The following is a 22,801-nucleotide window of genomic DNA, read 5'->3' as shown; positions in this document are numbered from 1 at the left end:
GGTATTAGAAACTGTATTTCTATGTAAAACTGGGTAAGCCAAAGACTTGAGAGAATGAGAAATCTGCCAAGGTCACATCATCTGAGCTCATTGCAAAGTGAGGATTCTAACCCGGGTTTCCTGGTTCCTGAGTGCCGTTTACTGAGTGTTTCCAGTCCCCAGGAGTGTCATATGCATCTTTCTTCTTCCTCCTCCTTTTCCTGAGATTTCATGAACTTTTATTCAGACTCAGAAAAAACTCAAACCATTTCTTTAACATTTGCTAAAATCTATTGAACATTGTTAGTGTATTGCATTGAATAGCAATTGTTAATATTGCAAGCTCCACAGTTACAAGCAATCCAATAATATCTCTTCTTTGTCCACAGAGTACATTAAACTGTACTCTTAAAAGAGAACACCTTCGGAATTCCCTGGCTGTTCAGTGGTTAGGACTCATCACTTCCACTGCAAGGGGCATGGGTTTGATCCCTGGTTGGGGAACAAAGATCTGGTATACTGTGTGGCACAGCCAAAGTAAAAAAGGAACATTTTCTTATGTGTGAATAAAAACAAAGAGGTCCCCAAATATAAACTAGGACATAATTCTGTGAAGTTTTTTAGAAATTCAGTTTGATTATAGTTAATACTTGATGTGTTAAAAGTCTTATGCTGTTTAATTCTGTCAATTCATTATTATAAAATTAATCATTTCAACAATTAAATTTCTTTAATTTTTCTATATGTAATTACGCTTATATGGCTTTTTGTCTTCCATACTAAAGACAAATTGATATAAACTAGCAAATTGATAGTGTGACACTGGTTTTGTTCATAGCTGAAAAAACACTAAATTATTCAATTGTCAATTATACAGACTTTTTCCTATTTTTAAATTAAGGTATGATTTACAGCAAAATTCACTTTTTTGGTGTACAATTCTGTAAGTTTTGACAAACACACACAATTATGTAAACACCATCACAATTAAGATATGTAACAATTTCATCACCTCCCCCTCCAAAATCTTTGGGAGCTCAGCCACAGTTAAATATATCTTCCTCTTGGGATCTGGTCCAAAGGCCTTTCACTTCCCCTCAGCAGACCATCTGGCCTTTCCCAGAAAGCTCTTGGCTCTCGAGTTGATGGGAATAGTAAGGGGCTGTGTTCACAGCCTAAGGGATGCAGCACATATAAGGTCATCCACCCAGACTCTCAGGCTTTCCTGGTGGCTCACTCAGATGGAAAAGAATCTGCCTGCAATGCAGATTTAACTGCTGGGTTTAACTGCTGGGTCAGGAAGAGCCCCTGGAGTAGGGAATGGCTACCCACTCCAGTATTCTTGCCTGGAGAATCCCATGGGCTGAGGAGACCCACGGGCTAAAGTTTATGGGATCGCAGTTGGACACGACTGAGCAACTAACACTTAGACTTTCACCCAGACTCTCAAAAGACTCTCAACCTAGGAGGATAGAAGGGAAGAGGGGACAGAAGGGACCACCAGTGAGTCACTCCTAGGTTTGTCAAGAGCCTCTGCTTATCTGGTCTAGCAACTTGTTCAGCCTTCTCAGATACACACAGCACACACACACACACATACTATTATTAACACATGCAAATATGAAGACACATCTAAAATATTTAAGTGACTACATATATATGATCAACTCTGTATACAAATGTTCACTCACATATAAGTAAACAGACACATACATAGATAAACACATGCACGTGGTCATGCACAACTTCTGGGAATGTTGCATCATTGTGAACATTATCGGCAATTTGATCTTCCTGTTGCTCAATTTTATACTTCCTCAGGCCATGGGGCAGGAGATGCTGCTTGCTGCTGACTCTTCTTTGGGGCTTCTTGGTTGCTGTGAGTTATGGTGGCTAAATATGATGTCTGATTTTCAACCTTTAGAGCTCTTGCGTCGACGAGCGACATGAGGAGCCTGATGCTGGTTGTGAATGAGGTACTGGGGGCTGGTGGGAGAGCAGGCATGGATCAGTGTACAGAGGGACCTGACTGCCTGAGATGTTGTGAGTGTGTCGCCCTATACCCAGCAGTGTTTGCATTTTCTTGTATTAAGAAAGCTTGTATTGGGACTTCCCTGGTGATCCAGTGGTTAAGACGCTGAGCTCCCAACACAGCAGGTCCAGGTTCAATCCCTGGTCCAGGGAACTAGATCCCACATGCCGCAACTGAGAGTTCACATGCCTCAACTAAAGACCTGATAGGCCACAATGAAAATCAAAGATCCTGAGTGCTGCAACTAAAAGCCAGCATAGCCAAATAAATAATCTTTTTAAAAGGAAGAAAGCCTGTATTATGAAGCTTGCATTTTTCTATATTATCAGTGGGATTCATTTCAGTTTGTACATGGTGGACTCTTCATGAACATTGGAGAGGAGGGGTTTTGAGCACCTGTGAGTTCACCCACAGGCCTTTCTTGAATGCTGTACTGTGAACTGGGAGTGGGCAGGTTCAAGCCACCCCTGAAGGTCAACCCACTGATCTGCCCCTTCCTCATCCCACTTAAGGGATCAACTCACTCCCCTCAGGGAGTGAGCAAGGGCACCTGTTACTTTGTACTGCAGCAGGAGTCCCAATAAAGCCTTGCCTGAATGTCTCATCTCATTCTTATCAACTTCTATCAATTAAAGGGTCCAAGGGTCCAAGGGTCTGTTACCCTCGTGGGTAACAGAGGAGGAACCACAAATGGGTGATTAACTCTGGGCTTTCCAAATGAGGATTGGTTATGGGTACTTCGTCCCAAGTGGGGTGACTGCTGGGAAAGTAGTGAGTAGTAAATCTTGACTGGAGATAGATGGTGTGAAGGGGGATGTTGGAAGAATAATAAGGTGGGTGGGTTGAGCCTGGACCATACAAAGCCTTAGCAGTCACACTGGAAAGAGTTTGTGCCCTACCAAGGATTCTGACTGGCAGGGTGTAGCATGACCAGAGCCGTGTATCTGGAGGATTAATCTTGCTGTGTGAGTAGGGGGCAGTGGAGAAAGGGTATAGCATTTTTAAAAGTTTTAATATTGTCTGTTTTTTGAATAAATAATGCATTCTTATGGTTCAAAAGTCAAAAAGTATGAAAAAACATATAGAAATATTTCCCCTCTATTCTTGATCCCTGTCAGTTTCCATTTCTAGAACAATACATTTTAACAAAATTATTTATTCTTCCAAAAACAGTATATGCATATACAAGAAAAAATAAAGTACATATTTCTTTTATCCTTTTTACATAGATGATAGCACAGTATACACACATTCTTTTTTATGTTTATCACTTTAATTCACACGACAAACATATGAGACAAATAATATTATTGTCTTCCTTTTACAGATGAAAAAATTAAGGCACAGAGAGGTTAAGAAATGTACCTAAAATTACAGATTTCATAAATGGTAAAGTTGAGATTTGAACCTTGGGTGTCTGACTTCAAAGATCTGTTTAGAGCTCCACTCAGAACTCTTCTTTAGTAAGTCTGTTTGCTTCTTCTACATTTTATTTATTTTTATTTTTTGAAGAAGAGTTGATGTAAAAATTATGAAAGTTATAAGTGTGCAATATAGTGATCCACAATTTTTAATGTTCTTTTGTCATTTATGTTTATATTAAATATTAGCTGTATTCCCTTGTACAATATATCCTTGTAGCATATTTTCTACCTAATATTTTGTATCTTTTAATCCTCTACCCATATATTTTTTCTTCCACATTTTAATTGTATCTTTAGCTCATATCTACCTTTTCATTTTTAAAAAGCAGGGTCCAAGAAATAAGTTCAGAATAACTGAAGAATTGTGAGTTACTTTGAAATTATTTATATATTTATTTTTGGCTGTGCTAGATCTTCGCTGCTTTCCTTGGGCTTTCTCTAGTTTCAGCGAGCAGGAGCTACTCTTTGCTGCGTGCACAGGCTTTTCACTGTGGTGGCTTCCCTTGTTGCGGAGCACAGGCTCTAGGCGTAGGGGTTCAGTAGCTGCGGCATGGGTGCTCTAGGGACTTAGTTGCTCTGCAGCAGGTGGGATTTTCTTGTACTAGGGATTGAACCTGTGTTTCTTGCATTGGCAGGCAGATTCCCATCTACCATACCACCACAGAAGTCTACCTTGAATTTTTATTTTATTTTTACTGTGTATTTTTTTTCTTAATTTGAGAAATTGTGATAAAATACACATAAAAGTTATCATTTTAATCATGTTTAAGTGTACAGTTCGGAGGCATTAAGTGCATTCATAATGTTGTGCCACCACCATCGTCATCCATGACTCTTTTCATTGTGCAAAATAGGTACTCTATGCCAATTAAGCAAAAACTCCTCATTCCTCTCCCCCGCCTCAGCCCCTGACAATGACCATTCTTTTTTTGTCTCTATGACTGACTTTTCTAGGTACTTAAATAAGTGGAATCACACAGTATTTGTCTTTTTGTGACTGGCTTATTTCACTTAGCATGATGTCCTCAAGCCTCACTTGTGTTGTAGCATATGTCCAAATTTCCTTCCTTTTTCAGGCTGAATAATATTCCACTGCATCTATATATCACATTTTGCTTGTCTAGTCACCTACTGATGGCCACTTATGTTACTTCCATGTTTTAACTATTATACACACAGTTTTGCACCTTAGTTTTTACATTAGCAAAGCGACTTGTATTTTTTTTCTGTATCAGTATCTAATGAGTCTCCTTTTTTCTTGTCTTTTCTTTTATTCTTTTCTTTTTGTTTTGTTTTACAGGTGCATATTTCAGTATTTGTACACACTGTAGGTTTTTTAAACTGTTCCCTAAAGCTGGATATCAAGATTGTTTCCAGTTGGTTTTGTCTGCTTTGTTTTGTCTTGTTTTGCTCTTACAAACAATACTGCAATGCAAATATATATAATTTTGCAGTTAGTGTTGATCCAAGATATACCAATGACCTCATTCCAGCTTTTAAAGGAAGTTTTGACTCTGTAAGCAGACCTGTATGGACCATTCCTAGGGGCTTGCTTGCTCTGCTCTTGAGCTGATCTATTGGGATCACATCCTCCCTCCTTCCCTTTAAGTTGGTGCTTCTATGTAAGGTACAAACTTGCAAGATTAGCCCTGCTATTCCTACATTTCTCTAGGGAAGAATTGACACCCATGAGAGTTATAAGGCAAGTAACCCTGTGTATTTCAAACTGATATTTTAAAAATGTTTATTGACTATGTATTAAGCAAAGGGAAATAAACTGACTTATTAATAAAATTATCTACTTTTTTCTTTATATTAAAAATGAGGGATTTATTATTGTATTGTCATTATATTTTATACAAAATGAGTTTGTTTTTTTCCGCAGTTTTTCCATTATTGATATCATTATCCAGCAATACTAACTAAAGTTACAGGTAACTTATAAGATAGTTACAAAGTGTTGGGTTGGTCAAAATGTTCATTCAGATTTTCCCAATAGATGTTATTGAAAAACTCAAATGAACTTTTTGACTAACCCAGTATTTTTCAAACCATGCTTAGGGATTTTCTGGAATTCATGTAACCAAGATGTTTCACACTTTCAGAAACCTGTTCTTTCTCCAGCTTCCTTTTATAACTTTCTGAACCAAACAAGGGTTAAAAGTAGACAACTTACTATGCATTACTCATTGTTAAAATTTTCAAAAGCAATAGATTTTCTAATGGATACGATGTGGTATGTGTGTATATGTGTGTGTGTGTTTGTGTGCATGTGATATAGGTGTGAAGAGGGAGGGAAAGAGAGAGAGAGGAGTGAGTGTGAAGTTTTTGAAGTGAACTGAAAGCATGAAGTTGCCAACTACTGAGACAGGGAAAGTGTATGGAAGGGGCATCGTATTGTGGGTGTAAATTAGAAATTTGATTTGGACTATGTTAACTTTGAGATGTCTCTTAGTGACTTCCAGATTTATGTGATAAGAAGTTGGTTGGATACACAAATCTTGAGTTTAGGAAAGTTCTAGGCGGAGTTAATTTATATAAAATGCTTAAAATGGTAACTTTTGTTGTTCAGTGGCCTAGTCGTATCCAACACTTTGCAACCCCATGGACTGCAGCATGCCAGGCTCGTCTGTCCCTCACTATTTCCTGGCATTTGCTCAAACTCATGCCTATTGATGATATCAATATTGATACAGTCAATAGCATCAATGATGCTATCTAACCATTTCATCCTCTGTCATCCCCTTCCCTTTATGGCTTCAATCTTTCCCAATATAAAGGTCTCTTCCAATGAATTGGCTCTTCGCCTCAGATGGCCAAAGTATTCAGCTTCAGCATCAGTCCTTCCAGTGAATATTCAGGGTGGATATCCTTTAGGAATGGCTAGTTTGATCTCCTTGCTATTCAAAGGACTCAGGAGTCTTCTCCAACAGCACAATTCCAAAGCATCAATTCTTCGGTTCTCAGATCTTCTTTATGTGTTGGATCTCACATTCATATATGACTACTGGAAAAAACATAGCTTTGACTATACCTTTGTCAGCAAAGTGATGTCTCTGCTTTTTAATACACTGTTTAGGTTTGTCATAGCTTCCTTCCAAAGAGCAAATGTCTTTTAATTTCATGGCTGCAGTCACCATTCACAGTGATTTTGGAAAGTGAAAGTGCAGTCGCTCAGCCATGTCTTACTCTTTGCTACCCCATGGATGAGAGCCCACTGGGCTCCTCTGTCCATGGAATTCTCCAGGCAAGAATACTGGAATGGGTTGCCATTCCCTTCTCCAGGGGATCTTCCTAACCCAGAGATGGAACCCAGGTCTACCGCATTGCAGGCAGATTCTTTACCGTCTGAGCCACCAGGGAAGCACAAGTAAAAGTGATTTTGGAGCCCAAGAAAATAAAGCCTGTCACTGTCTCCTTTGTTTCCCCATCTATTTGCCATTAAGTGATGGGACCGGATGCCATGATCTTAGTTTTTTGAATGTTGAATTTTAAGCCAGTTTTTTCATTCTCTTCTTTCACCATCATCAAGAGGCTCTTTACTTCTTCACTTTCTGCCGTTAGAGTGGTATCATCTGCATATTTGAGATAGTTGATATTTCTCCTGGCAATCTTGATTCCAGTTTGTGAGTCATCAGCTCAGCATTTCGAATGATGTACTCTGGATTTAAGTTAAATAAACAGAGTGACAATATACAGTCTTGATGTACTCCTTTCCCAATTTGGAACCAGTCTGTTGTTTCATGTCCGGTTCTCACTGTTGCTTCTTTACCCGCATGTAGATTTCTGAGGAAGCAGGTAAGATGGTCTGGTATCGCCATCTCTTTAAGAATTTTCCACAGTTTATTGTGATCCACATTGTGGATCTCCAGTAATTTTTCATTTTATTCAGAGACAAAGGTAAAATGTTTACAATGTGCCTACAAGGCTCTCTGTAATCTGTTTCCCCCACCGCAATGTCTTCTACTTGAGTGATGGTAATGCTAGTTGCCATAACAAAAACCAACACACTACCAGTGGCTTAACACAACTGAAGTGTGTTTTCTGTTCACCAAGCAGTACTAAGTGGGTATTCTTGGTCAGCTAGAGCCTTTCTCCATGTAGTTGATTCAGAGATCCGAGTTTCTCTGTCTTCTGTTTTGCCATTCCTTAGAACCTCTGAATTCTCTACTTCTAGCTGGTGGAAGGCAAAAAAGAGAGATGGAAAAAGCCTCATTTGTTTCTTAAAATTTTAATTAATTAGTTAATCTCACTTGCTTCTTTTTAAAATTTTATTTTTTTTGACGTATAGCTGATTTACAATGTGTGCCAATCTCTGCTATACAGTAAAGTGACTCAGTTATAGACCACGTAGACGTTCTTTTTAAAAATATTATTATTCTTTTTTACTATAGTTTATCACAGAATATTGAATATAGTTCCCTGTGCTATACAGTAGGGCCTTGTTATTTGCCCATCCTGAAATAGTTCATGTCTGCCAGTCCCAAACTCCCAGTCCTTCCCTCCCTCACCCTGTGCTGCTTGGCAGTCACAAGCCTGTGCTCTGTCTGTGAGTCTGCTTCTGATTTGTAGAGGGGTTTACTTGTGCCATATTTTGGATTCCACACATAAGTGATATAGTATTTGTCTTTCTCTTTCTGACTTCACGTAGTATGTTTCTCTCTAGTTGTATCCATGTGGCTGCAAATGGCATTTTCATTTTTTATGACTGAGTAGTATTCCATTCTGTGTGTATGTGTATATACATATATCACATCTTCTATATTCATTCATCAGTCAATGGACATTTGGGTTGTTTCCATGTCTTGGTTATTGTGAACAGTGCTGCTGTGAACATAGGGTACATGTATCTTTTCGAATTACAGTTTTGTCCAAGTATATCCCCAGACATGGAAATGCTGGATCATATGGTAATTCTATTTTTATTTTCTGAGGAATCTCCACACTTTTCCATAGTGGTTGCACCAACTTACATTCCCACCAACAGTGTAGGCGGGTTCCCTTTTCTTTCATTTGCTTCAGTATCCTAATCTAGTTGTGAAACACATAAAGTCCTTCACATAGTCTATCGGTCAGAATCAGTCACATGACCAATATCTGAATGCAAGTAGCGTGGGAAATGTTTTCCCTGACCAGGCAGCTGCTCCCTAGGAACAACTCCACACACTCTGGAAGGGGAAACATGATTATTTGGTGAATTGTAGGCCCATCTTTTCTCACTCCTCCCACCCCCAACACTCTCTAGCCACCCTAGCTTTCTTATTGCTCCTTGACCACTCCAGGCACACTTTTGCCTCACGCCCTTTCCTGTATTTGTGCTGTTTTTAGTCGCTCAGTCGTGTCCAACTCTTGGCGACCCTATACGGTAGTCCCCCAGGCTCCTCTGACCATGGGGATTCTCCAGGCAAGAATACTGGATTGGGTTGCCATGCCCTTCTCCAGGGGATCTTTCCAACCCAGGGACCGAACCCAAGTCTCCTGCATTGCAGAATGCTTTCCCATCTGAGTCACCAGAGAAGCCCAGGAGTATTTCCTGTATTTATCTTCCCTCAGACGTCGACTTGCTCTCTCTCAGATCCTCAGTGCTGAAATGGATGCCCCAAGTTGCCGCTTATTAAGAGTATGTTGTGGAGACTTCCCTGGTGGTCCAGTGGTTAAGAATCCATCTTGCAGTGCAGGGGACATGGGTTGGATCCCTGATCAGGGAACTAAGATCACACATGCCATGGAGCAACTAAGCCCGAGCCACAACTACTGAGCCTACGTGTCACAACGAAGATCCTGTATGCCATGACTAAGACCCAGTGCAGCCAAATACATAAATAAATATTAAAAAGAAACATTGGCTTAAGAACAAAAGAGTATATTATGTTCCAGATATTTAAATTCCTTTCTTCATTCATTAAAAAAAATTAAGAATCTTGAAAACAATCTTGTGGGGGTAAGAATGATTATTCCCATTTCAGAGAAGTTAACTGATGTACCTCTGCTCACATAACTACCAAGAGTGGAAGTGAGGATTTAATCTAAAACTTAAGAGCATGTAGCTCTGTTGTTTTCCTCTGAATCTGGAAGAAGCAATCACTCTGCCAAACATATTTCCTACTGGAAAGAGATCACTTTACAGTTGAATATTCGGGGCCTCTGAGCAGTTACATTTCCCAGGGCAAATTAATACAGTCTTTTGTTTCTAACTTGTTTTATGAGTTCAGTTAGTGTGAGAGGTCTCCTAGCACCTGATCACCCTGGACACATTGGATAAAAAGTTTCTAGACTTCAAACTGAGAATAATCAAGCCCTTTTTAAAGTCTCTTCTTCCACATAACTCCCAGAGTGATCATTCTAAGATGTAAATCAGATCTTGTCACTCCTCAGCTTAAATTCCTCCAGGTTACCATTCCTCTGACACAGGGTAAATTCTTTAGCCTGGCATTTGAAGCCTTTCCTGCTTTGTCCCTCTTCTCTCTCCCTGGTTTCATCTTTTAATTCTCTGTCTTCCAGAGAAATGAATTATCTTGTTGCTCCTATGTAACCATTTTAACCTGTCACTCCCTGTGTGTTGTTGCACATGCTGTCTGAAACATCTTTCCCTCCCTGTTTTACTTGATATATTTCTTTTGATCCTTTGGAACTCAGGTCGGATTATATCTCCTCCTGGAAGCCTTCCCTGACCATCACCCATCCTGGAAGGATGCCCCCTTTCCAGGCATTGTAACCATTTAGCTCTCTGAGCCTCCTCTCCTGTCTCTGTGTCCCCAGCATGCAAGACAGGATGAGGCACCTCCCTCAATGCACTTTGTAAAGCTACCTTTTCTGCACTTTTTTTCTTACTGGTTCAGGCAGGTTACATACAAAGAGGATCAGGTGCTATGGTTTCAAGTGACATCGGCTGTGACCTCCAAGTCAGCCTCCCTGCGGGAACCAATACTTGAGAGTGGTACCCAGGAGAGAACTCAGGGCTTTGTGGAAGCCAGCTGCCTTCTCAGGCCTTTAGCAGCAGCCTGTCAGAGCAGACCCTAGGCACACCTCTTGTTGGAATAATAATATAATCTCTAATATTTATTGAGTGCCTTCTACTTTCAGACACTATTCTGATCACTTAACCTGTATGAGCATTCATCTTATGTAATCACAAGAAAGATGACTGCGGGCACCTGGAAACTGCCCAAGGTCACACAGTAAATAATAAAGTCAAGTTTCGAATCTGAGCACTCTGTTTCTAGAGCCTACTAGAAGTAACTACTATGCACATTGCCTTCTTGATTTCTGATCTCCAGTTTTCTGCTTAGATTCTGTGGGAAATCAAATCGGAGGGTCCCAATCCAAGTACCAGGAAGCAAGTTTCTCTCCTGGTCCCCCACTTCTCTCAGGAGAACTCGCTCAGGGATGGAACTAAGAATTGTCAGAAGCAGAAGGGGAGCTCGCAGTGACAGGGGCCTCCGGAGACTCTAGGAGAGAGAAAGGCACAGCCATGTGCAAGAGAAAAGCCATGTGCATGGAGTGGGGGTGAGAGGGCAGGGACTGATCTCAAGCCCAGGATTCAACTCCAGGCTTTGTCTTGCAGAGTTTATGTAACCATGGGGAAAGGCCTCGCTTTTTTCTGAGCCTTAGTTTCCTTATTTATAAGCCAAGGGTAAATACAGAGCGGGCTGATCACCTCTGGCAAAAGAGGAGACATCCCCAGCTCTACTCGAGAGAAAGCCAGCCATGGACGTCAGGGAGCGGTGCTGAAGAAAAGGCTATCTGCGGTTTAGGCCGGTGGGCTTCCTAGAATGAGGATGAGCTGGGCTTCCTAGCTCAATCTTAAGACCTATTTCGGAGACAGAGTCCAGCTAGGGAGATCTTCGGACCTTTAGTGGGAGGCGGGGGTGGGGGCGGAGCATGGGCCAGGGGCCAGGCTCTGAAGGATGCGTCCACTCATCCCGCACCTCCGCTGCCCTTCGTAACGGAGTCGCAGCCCCGGGGGGGTGGCGGATGCAGGCGATCCAGCAGTTGCCTGCCGCGCTGCGGCGACCGCCTGGGAAGCTGCGGCCCGCTAGGCCAGAAGAGCATCACGTCATCCTTTCCGCGAGGAGCCCTCCCCCTCCCCAACGGCGCCTGCGCAGGCGCGGCTGGAGGGAGCCTTGGTGGGGGCTCTCCTCAGCGCTTTTCGCCCTTCTCGGCGCTCGCTCCGGCCGCCGCGCTCTCGGCTGGCAACAGCGGCAGCGAAGCGGAGGGGAAGGAGTCCAGGATGCGGCGCGGGGCGGCCCGGTGCCCCCCTGCCCCGTCACGGCAGCCGCGGCGGCCGCGGGGACCGGGCCAAGGCCGGGGGCGGCGGCCGGAGCCGCGGTAGCGGCGGCGGCGGGAGGGGCGGCTTGAGGGCGGGCGGGAGCCCGGGTGCGGGGGCTCGACGCTCCGCACGGCCCGGCCCGGCTCGGCCCCGGCGCCATGAGCGGCGGCGGCGGCGGCGGAGGGGGCTCGGCGCCCAGTCGCTTCGCCGACTACTTTGTCATCTGCGGGCTGGACACCGAGACCGGGCTGGAGCCGGACGAGCTGTCGGGTGAGTGCGCGCTGAGTCCGGGGCCGCTTCCCCGCGCCCGCGGCCGCCGGGGACCCCGATAAATCCTCCCCCACCCTGGCTTTGTCCCGGGAGGCGGGCGAGGGGCGAGCGCGGGGAACGGGGCGTCGGGCTGAGGAGGGGAAACGGGCAGAGGGGCTCTGAGCCGTAACGGGTCCCAACGGTCCCTGCTTCCCGCTGTGCTTGTGGCCAGGTCCTCTCGGATGAGGAGGGAAGGATTGTGTTCTCAGTTCGGTGAAGGTTGAGTGACTTAGTGTAAAATAAAAGGGAAACTTGTTCTTGAACACCCGTTAGGGAGGGGAAAAGGCATCCCACTCCTGGTGAAAGTAAGTTCCACCCAGACTTTAAAAAAAAAAAGAAAAAGGAAAACAAAAACTTCGTGAGTTTTATTTGGCCTCCTCCCAAGAAACCTGTGATCGCAGTTCCTCAAAACAGTTCTAACCCAGCCCTGGGCTAGGCCCCCTGAGTTGATGGGACGTGAAGTAATAAAGTGAACTTGGGCCACACCAAGGAGGGAGAGAACTCTCTTCGTTCTGGAAAGGGTTCGTAACCCGGGGCCGTACCGTTTTTTTTTTTTTTTTTTTTTTTAATTGAAAATAATTTATGTCCTTTATGAGACCAGCGTCATTGGTGAATAAAAGGGCAGCAGCCTAGTTAGAGAGCCTGGGTTGCGTAGTGATGCTTCTCAAGTCATCTTTCAACGGGAAGTGGTGGGGAAGTGAAGATAAGGCCCAGATCATATCTGGCACTAATTGTCAGAATTGTAAAATCCCGTGAATTCCACTGCACCGGTGTCAGAGTTGTAAAGTCCCCGCGAATTCCACTGCACCGTCATTGGTTTTGGAAAAGTTTTCGTCTGGAGTGTCCAGTTTGCAGGTTTTATGTAGGTGGAGGTTTGTTGTGTCATCCTGCTTTGATGAGAGATATTCCTTTTTACTGTTCTGTCGTGATGTGTTTACTGTAAAGTTTTTCTCCTGAAAGCGAATATCCTGTTGACTAATTTTCCTTTGCTTCAGAGATGACAGGACAAGTTTTGTGTGTCCCCCCCCCCCCAGAAAAATTTCAGTGTTTCTTATGAAAAAAAATTAGATGCATACATCAAAATGGACTGTCTTTTTAAAAAATGATAAACTGATGACCTTTAACAAGGTCAGAGCAAATACACTACTTCCTCAAATTAATAGCAGGTGGAGAAAAAAATCGTGAAGCAGTAATACAATTAATACTTGGTCTGATTAATTCTTGGTCTATTGTTGGGGTAGTTTTAAGTTTTCTTTTTTAGGTCTTTGAATTCCTGTAATCTGATGCTGATTTTTCATTTGTGTTTCCTATTGGTTAAATTTATGACTTTGAGATATAGTTGTTGGAATTCAGTTCATGGTACTGGAGCTGGAAGGACCTCAGAGAAGAAAATGAGCCCAGGAAGGACAATAAATTGCCTCACTTTGATCCAGTGTCCCTCTTGTGCCATAAACTGCATTTCATTGCTTGGCTGGGTTTTTAGAAAACATGTTGACATGTTTTCTACATGTTAACATGTTGACAAAAAGACTTAAAATGACACAGTTCTCCTCAGTAAAAGAAATTTTAAATTGATGAAATAAACCAGTGTTAATTTTATGCTGTGCTTTTGAGTGTCTGTTTGATTTTCAAAAATAAAGAAAATGATTTGCAGATGATAAAGCTTATGAGTGGAACTGGGAATGATTTGATTTGTTAGTGAGAACATGGGTTTTGGGGTTAAACATTCTCACTCTGCTATTGACTGTCTCTGTGACTGGAGGCCAAGTTATATAACTGCTGGGGTCCTCATCTCTAAAAAAGAGAATGTAAATAAAAAGTGTCTTATCAAGTAGACTCTCAAAAGTGCTAATTCTCTTTTAGTGAATATCTGTTAATTATCTGGCTTTTCAGGAAGCTAAAATTATATCCTTGTGAAAGCTTATTGAGATATTAAAGAGGGGGATGAGATGTATAAAATGTGTAAAGAAGGGTATTTTTCTTTTTAAATATGGTTGCAGTAGTGGAATGCCAAGACTGTTTATTCAGTAGGTCGCCTTTGCTAGAATAAGCACTGATTGAAGGATTTCTTTTTTTTCTTCATTTCATTTCTGGTAGGTTGATAGGGGGAATCTGGACCCCAGAGGGAATCTTTAAGGAAAACAAAACAATACGAATAGCTCTATGCTGGTCAGTCTTGAAGCTCTCCAGGGTGCATTTTCTCTCTGCCTTATAGCTCCCAAACTGATGATGTCATAGTAAATGAAACTATAGGAAATTGTGAGTTGCACCCAGATTCCCTAGGGAGGTACTAAGGAGTCTATGTTCTCTTCAAACAAATTAAATTATATACCTCAGATAGATTCTATATTCTTAGTAAGTGAATCCAGAACAAACAGATCAAAGATGCTGTCTTCTTCTGGCTTTATGGAGAAAGTTTAAGATTCCTTCTTTTCTGTTTGCAGCAATAACCGTAGAACTTGCACTGTCGAAAAAACACTTTGATCATTTAATTTTATATGAAGTCTCTCCCTGTCACCTCTTCCTCTTTCTTGTAGACTTAAGCATTTAGGCAAGTTGTGTAGTTACTTGTTGTGCAGGAACTGCAGAAGGTATGAAAATTTATTTTGTCTCTCTTTGAGTTAGTTGAGGAAGTACTTTGGGCGGAAGGAAAGAAAAAGATAATCTGTTGGTGAAGCACAGGTCTAGCCAGCTGGAAGAAATGGTATCTTGCTTGTTTGGGTTTTGAGTTTGTCAAGGAGATAGGCAATTCTGGAAGGAACATTTTTGATTTTGATTTTACAAAGCGTTGACCCATTTTGTTGGCCGTTCTAAGTGGGGAAGCAGATGGTAGTAGATTCCAGTCTCTCTTTCTACCTCTTTGATAGATGGGTTTTCTGGACATCTTCATTTTCGCTTTTTCTTCCTATGGTCACCACCAGGTGACTGCAGCAGAAGGTTTACCTGGACATGGGACTCTTGAGTTAACTTTCTCTATCTCTGTCTGAGAGTTAAGTTTCCGGTATGCTTGTAACCTATTTCTTAGTTTGAAATCTTTACTTTCCTTTTCACTGACCTGCGCCCAGCATTGAGATATAAGTATCCTAGGTTCATGAATCTGCTACTCCAGTTTCTTAGGCTCTGAATAGTGGGTCTTGCCAAGAATTAAAGAGAGGGCTTGGGAACATAGATGGGAATCTAGCCAGTGTCCTGTATGAACCTACTTAGAACACAGTACCCTGAAATCATCTTTTATTTATTTATTTATTTTTGAAATCATCTTTTAATATCATCATTAAAAGAGAAAAAATGACTCACTGTCCAGGAAAGCCAGAGGACTGGTCAGATCTTACTGCCCTTTAACTATATTGGACAGTGAAGTTAGAGCAACAGAATCATGGAATGTCAAACATGGAAGCACCTTTTTTTAAAAAACTATGTATTTATTTGGCTGCATCAGGTCTTAGTTGTGGCATGCAGATCATTGTATCATGGGAGACTTTTGTTGCTGTGCTGTGTGCAGATGCTCTAGTCGTGGCACAGGGCTCAGTAGTAGTGGTGCCTGGGCTTAGTTGCTCCAAGGCATGTGGGGCTTTAGTATTGCATGGTGAGTGCACAACCACTGGACCACCAGGGAAGTCCTTGCAGGCTCTCTTAGAGATTATATAACCTGATTTTTACTGATGAGGAAACTGAGGTCCTGAGAAAGTTGGGGAGTATTTGTCTCACTTGCTACATTTTATCCTTTTTTTCTTCTCTTAGAGTAATGCTTTGTATGCTTTGCAGGAATTTGATGGGTGGTAGGGAGACAGTAAAACGTTTGTTTGGCAGGAGCAGACCTAAGATTGTTTTTTTCTAGGGCAGGTTTCTGTTTCATGTTAAGCAAGGATACTGTGTGTGATTAACAAGAGAGAGATCATATCTTTTTTTTTTTTTTAGTTTTTTTCTTTTGACGTAACTTCACACCAAACGTTGTCATTCAGTACAAAGAACTCTAGTGCATCCTTTTTCCAGACTCAGTGTTAACATTTTGCTCCATTTGCCTTATCACTTAGTATGCATCATCTTTCTCTTTCTAATATATAAAAGTCTTTATTGAGATATATATGTCTTCTATTTAAAATACACAATTTTGTGTTTTTTAGTATATTCACAGAGTTGTACAATCATTACTACAATCAGTTTTAGAATATTTTCATCATTGGCCCTTCAAACCTATATCCATTAGCAGTTACTACCTGTATCCTTCCAACTCCCTAACACCCCAGCTGTTAGCATCCACTATTCTACTATTTTTTTGAGGGGGGGAAACCTTTTATTTTCTTATCACTAAATCAATACTAGTTCACATCATTATTCACATCCATAGTATAAGAAAAATGTAATCTCTTCATGCAGAAATAGTAGTTAACATTTTAATATAGATTCTTCTAGACCTTTTATTAAAATGAAAGGTACTCCTATTATTGTAATTATAATTTTGTAAAAACAAGTGCTGATGAGTTTGAGAAAGAAGAGAATTTGAAGGCGGTAGGTTGTCTGAGAACCCCTAGATAGCATATTAAAAAGCAGAGACGTTACTTTGCCAACAAAGGTCCATCTAGTCAAGGCTGTGTGAGAGTTAGACTGTGATGAAAGCTGAGTGCCGAAGAATTGATGCTTTTGAACTGTGATGTTGGAGAAGACTCTTTGAGAGTCCCTTGGACTGCAAGGAGATCCAACCAGTCCATCCTAAAGGAGATCAGTCCTGGGTGTTCATTGGAAGGACTGATGCTGAAGCTGAAACTCCAGTACTTTGGCCACCTGAAGCGAAGAGTTGACTCATTGGAAAAGACCCTGATGCTGGGAGGGATTGTGGGCAGGAGGAGAAGGGGACGACAGAGGATGAGATGGCTGGATGGCATCACCGACTTGATGGACATGAGTTTGAGTAAACTCCGGGAGTTGGTGATGAACAGGGAGGCCTGGCATGCTGCGATTCGTGGGGTCGCAAAGAGTCGGACACGACTGAGCGACTGAACTGAACTGAACTGAATCTATCTTTGATCTTTATGGATTTGTCTATTTTGGACATTTCATACAAATGGAATCATATAATATATGGTCTTTTGTGACTGGCTTCTTTCACTTAGCATGTTTTCAGGGTTCATCTATGTTGTAACATGTATCCGTACATTGTTTCTTTTTATGGCAGAATGATATTGTATGTAGATATACCACCTTTTGCTTATCATAGTTGATATACATTTGAGTTATTTATATACTTTTCATTTATTACAGATAATGGTATTGTGAACATTTGTGTATGTATATTTTCATTTCTCTTAGGTATATGCCTAGGAGTGGAATGGCTGGGTTAATGGCCAGTGTTTAACCTTTTGAGAGATTGCAGACTGTTTTCCAAAACAGCTGCACTATTTTACATTCCCACTAGTGGTGTTTGAGGGTTACACGCTCTGTATCCTCGCCAGCACTTACTATCTTTTTGATCATGGGTGGCCTAGGGGGTGTGAAGTGGTATCACAGTGTGGTTTTGATTTGCATATTCCTGGATGACTCAGAAGGATATTTTACTTAAAAGAAAAAAAAAAAAGCTTATCTCTTCTCAGAGATGAAGTGAGTATAAAAAGTTTGATGAGCCGATTTCAAACAGGTAGTCAATTTGAACTAACCTTAGATTTTATTTTCCTCTACCAGTCTGGTCAGTTCTGGGCAGATTCTCTCAGATTCTCTTTATAAAATAATCATTTTATAAAGGCATCCTCTCTGAAGCTCAGACTCCTAGCTGAAGCAAAACTCAAATCCTGATGGCTTACCTCAGGCATTTGTGGATACTTCCAGAGGTCAGGGTAGGAGGAGGAGAGTTCTTAAGTTAGGTCCTGTGTTTCCTTTTATAAGGTGGAGCAAATAAGAAGTCTGGAGGAGAAACTAACACATAGAAAACAATTACAGAGCAGCCCCAAGGCAGTTTAGAATTATATGCTAAATTTAGTTGGAGAGACTGTGTTCTTAACGTTAGAGCACCTACTTCACACACCCTTAGGTAGGGAGGATCACATTGAAGGTAAGTGGATTTCACTTTAATAACACTAGGGCTCTGCTCCCCTTTTCTTAGGAGGAAATCCTGAGTAACAGTGTTTGGTGTTTAAACCAAATTCTTAGACTCTGTTTAGCCCTTCCTTCCTTTTTTTTTTTCTTTTTTCTTTTTTTACATGCTGGACCCCTTCCTTCCTTTTGTAGTCGATTATAAATAAAGTTTTTCTAGCCTCAGTCCTCCTTCGGTAATACCCATTTCCCGTCCTGTATCCTTTTATAAGTCTAGTCCTATATCCTTTTGTATATCCTTGTGTTTTTGGCCAACTCTGGTGGAAGATAGGCTTGACTCAGCTCCTCAATTCCTATTGCCATCCTGGATTTGAATTACTGTCAGGTAGTCCTAGAGGTCTCTCAGGAACCTGGGTACACAGGAGGGGACCTATACTTGATATGTTTTAGGTTACTCCTGGATAGGCATAGGACCTAGTAAAAGAGAGAAAGTCTTGCCTTTTGGAAGCTGGTGTCTTCTTGTGGAATTCATTGATAACACACAGGCTATCACTACTAGATTTTTAGATTTAGTTCTCAAAAGTTTTTAGGTGAGGCAGATACTGGTTAAATGTGTGTTCCAGATGTTTTGTGATGACTGATTTTAGTTCAGAGTATGTAGAACCCTGGATGTTGGAGTCCTGTCATGGTGGAAAATGAGGGCATGCGTTATTTTCAGTGTGCTTCCTAGGAGTCGGCTATGGCTCCAGGAAGTTAGATGGGAGTGGCTATTGTTTAGACCATCAAGTTTTCAAATATTATACTTAGGATATTTGTTTGATTGTCATCATGGGATCTATCATAGTTTTCTGTTATAGAACGCCAGGTTAGTAATTTGTTTTGTTCATTAGTGTGATGGGCATTTCAGGTCAAAACTTTGCTAGGCCATCTGTGATGTACTCAGTGGTCTGACCTAGCTGCATTAATCTAAAGTGTTTTTATGGAGTGCTGAGGGGCCTTGAGCAGGGAGAAGATGTGTGGAGGTTCCTCTTATTAATGAACCTTATTAAAGTTCATCCCTCTGTGAGTGTGAGTCCAATTCTTTGTTTTCTAAACTACTCCTAGTTGGCAAAACATAATATGAGTATGAATTCATTTATCTTGGTCATAGAATCAAAAACTGTCAGAGCTAGATCTGAGATAGTCCAGCTCCCACTTTTGACATATTAATATTTATAAATGACATGATAGTTTTTAAACACTTTTTAATGTTTTCAGCCCCATTTGAGAATATATTTTTTGGTCCACTGTTGCCCAGCAATTTAGAAAGAACTGTTAGAATCCACGTCTTCTGTCTGCTTCTCACCGTTGATGAGATTACTCCTTTTTTTTTTTTTTTGGCCATGCCAAGTGGCTTGCAGGATCTTACCTGGGGTTTGACCAGGGATCAAACCTCCCCCCTTGGCAGTGAAAGTGCAGGGTCCTAACCACTGGACCACCAAGAAATTCCTGAGATTATTATTTTGAAATGATAGATTTGTCAATACTTAAGCAATGACGTAAGTATTAATACCAGATCACCTTACCTGCCTCCTGAGAAGTCTGTATGCAGGTCAAGAAGCAACAATTAGAACTGTGCATGGAACAACAGACTGGTTCCAAATCGGGAAAGGAGTATGTCAAGGCTGTATATTGTTACCCTGATTACTTAACTTATATGCAGTGTACATCATGCAAAATGCTGGGCTGGATGAAGCACAAGTTGGAATCAAAATTGCTGGGAGAAATATCAATAACCTCAGATGCGCAGATGACACCACCCTTATGGCAGAAAGTGAAGAAGAACCGAAGAGCCTTTTGATGAACGTGAAAGAGAGTGAAAAAGTTGACTTAAAACTCAACATTCAGAAAACTAAGATCATGGCATCCGGTCCCATCACTTCCTGGCAAATAGATGGGGAAAAAATGGAAACAGTGACAGACTTTATTTTCTTGGGCTCCAAAATCACTGCAGATGGTGATTGTAGCCATGAAATTAAAAGATGCTTGCTCCTTGGAAGAAAAGCTCTGACCAACCTGGACAACATATTAAAAAGCAGAGACATTACTTTACCAACAAAAGTGTCTAGTCAAAGCTATGGTTTTTCCAGTAGTCATGTATGGATGTGAGAGTTGGACTATAAAGAAAGCTGAACGTTGAAGAATTGATGCTTTTGAACTGTGGTGTTGGAGAAGAGTCTTGAGAGTCCCTTGGACTGCAAGGAGATCCAACCAGTCCATCCTAAAGGAGATCAGTCCTGAATATTTGATGGAAGGACTGATGCTGAAGCTGAAACACCAATACTTTGGCCACCTGATGCAAAGAACTGACTCATTTGAAAAGACCCTGATGCTGGGAAAGATTGAAGGCAGGAGGAGAAGGGGATGACAGAGGATGAGATGGTTGGATGGTATCACTGACTCGATGGACATGAGTTTGAGCAAGCTTCAGGAGTTGGTGATGGACAGGGAAGCCTGTCATGCTGCAGTCCATGGGGTTGCAGAGAGTTAGACACAACTGAGCAACTGAACTGAACTGACTGAAGCAGTAACTTAATCATTGAGTAGCAGAACTGTTGTGTGGCCTCTTTGATTCAGTCCCCAAACCACAATGCAGTAGAGGAGCTCTGTCGGGAGAGGAGTCAGGTCACTTGTTTTTTGAATTGTTGAGGCTGGTTGGTATTTTTTAATATATATTTTCCCATCTCCCCATTCTTATCAGTTCTGGAATTTTTTTTTTTTTAAAAGACCAAATAGTTACTGGGGCTTTGTTTCTAAGAAGCTCTCTTTGGTGAATCTGTTTCAGGTTGTTTCATGCTTTTTGTCTTAAGTCAGTTTTCTTTGAAAAGAAAAAAAAAGTTTGCACTTGCTAACCTCAAAAATCCTTCCCTGTAGCCTGCAGTTTGCATCTTTTTCTGGTTGTCATTGGGTGCTGGCTGTGACTTCTTTTTTAAAAAATAACTTTGTTTCTTTTTGGTTGTGCTGGGTCTTTGTTGCTGCCAGGGCTTTTCTTCAGTTGTGGTGAGTGGGGGGCTACTCTAGTTGCAGTGCAGGGGCTTCTCATTGCAGGGGCTTCTGTTGTTGAGGATCTCAGGCTCTAGGGTACACGGGCTTCAGTAGTTGTGGCACATGGACTCCATAGTTGTGGCTCCCGGGCTCTAGAGCACAGGCTCAATAGTTGCAGTGAGGGGGCTTAGCTGGTCTCCGCAGCATGTGGGATCTTCCCCCATCTTGGTTCAATCCCGTATCGCCTGCATTGGCAGACATATTGTTTACCACTGAACCACCAGGGAAGCCCGGGTTGGGACTTCTGATTTACCATATTCTTTATAATGAAAAGATATGGAAAACAACTAAGAAACTTTTAGGATTTTTAAAGTCAGAAAGAAAAGAATGATTTAGAAATAATAATCATAAATCACAATTAATAAGTGGATAAACCCAATTTACAACAACTTAGATTCATTAAAAAAATACATTAGAATTACTTTTCCAGGAATTTCAGAAGAATTCCTTTCTCAGTTGTGTCATCTCTGGCGTCCTTTTTCCCCTTGTTTTTTGTAGTTGTAGAATAGCTTTTTAACAGTGTCATGAAGATAGGTATGAAGATAGGTATTAATTATTGCTATACTGTTGAAGAAAACCAAAGGTTTTATTTTGAGTATGTTAGATATCTCTTTTCTTCTTTCCCCAGAGTCTTTATTTGACAATGACCATTACATTAAAATTTTTTCCTGATTATAAAGACCACCCAAATTAAATTATACAAATTAAAACATTACAGAACCATATTATAACTTCACTTGTTCTAGAGTCAGGTAGACAAATTTCTTAGCTTTGCTAGAAGACCATGCTTTATCTAGTAGGTATTTGATAAATATTTGTATTATGAAAAGATAAAGCCTGCTTATTCGGGCTTTCAAAGAATTGTATGTAACCATGCTTTTTTTTTTTTTTCCCCTGCTATAAAACATAGTACTTAACTTTTTAAAACTTAAATAAGCCAGACTTCCACAGCTTTTCCAAGTGCTGAGTAATAAAGAATATGGAGGTTTGTAGAAGAGTAGTAATGATTGTTTTCCCATACTCAAAAAGCTAAGGGTCAACGGCAGATTTGGAGATAAAATGGTGATAGGAGAGGTATTTTGTATTGCTGCTGCTGAGTCGCTTCAATCATGTCCGACTTTGTGCAACCCCATAGACGACAGCCCACCAGGCTCCCCCGTCCCTGGGATTCTCCAGGCAAGAATACTGGAGTGGGTTGCCATTTCCTTCTCCAGTGCATGAAAGTGAAACGTGAAAGTGAAGTTGCTCAGTCATTTCCGACTCTTGGCGACCCCATGGACTGCATCCTACCAGGCTCCTCCATCCATGGGATTTTCCAGGCAAGAGTACTGGAGTGGGGTGCCATTGCCTTCTCCGATTTTGTATTGCACTGTGATTATTTTGTAATTTTTAATAGAGCTAAATTTTATAATAGTTTGGATGAACTTTTTTTTTTTTTTTTTTTAAAGTGAATCCGTATAGTTTTAGTTATTTAACCAGTCCTATTGACAAGTTGACTTAGGATCACAGTCTCTTCTTGGGAAAAATAAAACAAAAACCTAGAAGTATCACCTGCTAAACTAACCAGTTGTGCTTAATTCTGAAATTCTGTATGTTCAAATGGTTTTTAATCCTTTTCTTTGCTAAATAATTATCTTAATAATCATCCTTTACGCCCACTGTGAAACACATTCTTTTTGC

At 41.1% G+C, this 22,801-nt stretch overlaps 1 protein-coding gene across 3 annotated transcripts in view; it reads left to right on the top strand.

The window, feature by feature from the left end:
* Window positions 1-11,737: 11,737 nt before the first annotated feature.
* Window positions 11,738-22,801, top strand: part of DENND5A (DENN domain containing 5A) — a 93,941-nt gene continuing 82,877 nt past the window's right edge. For all 3 annotated transcript variants that reach the window (XM_065943755.1, XM_065943753.1, XM_065943752.1), the window contains exon 1: window positions 11,738-11,974. In XM_065943755.1, coding sequence (XP_065799827.1) covers window positions 11,863-11,974 — 112 coding nt within the window. In that variant the 5' untranslated portion in view covers window positions 11,738-11,862. The remainder of the gene's footprint in view (window positions 11,975-22,801) is intronic.

The sequence above is a fragment of the Muntiacus reevesi genome, chromosome 9 (genome assembly GCF_963930625.1).
Source record: "Muntiacus reevesi chromosome 9, mMunRee1.1, whole genome shotgun sequence".
NCBI classification, from domain to species: Eukaryota; Metazoa; Chordata; class Mammalia; order Artiodactyla; family Cervidae; genus Muntiacus; species Muntiacus reevesi.
Note: the sequence above shows the minus strand (reverse complement) of the source record. Positions and strands in the feature narration are given on the sequence as shown.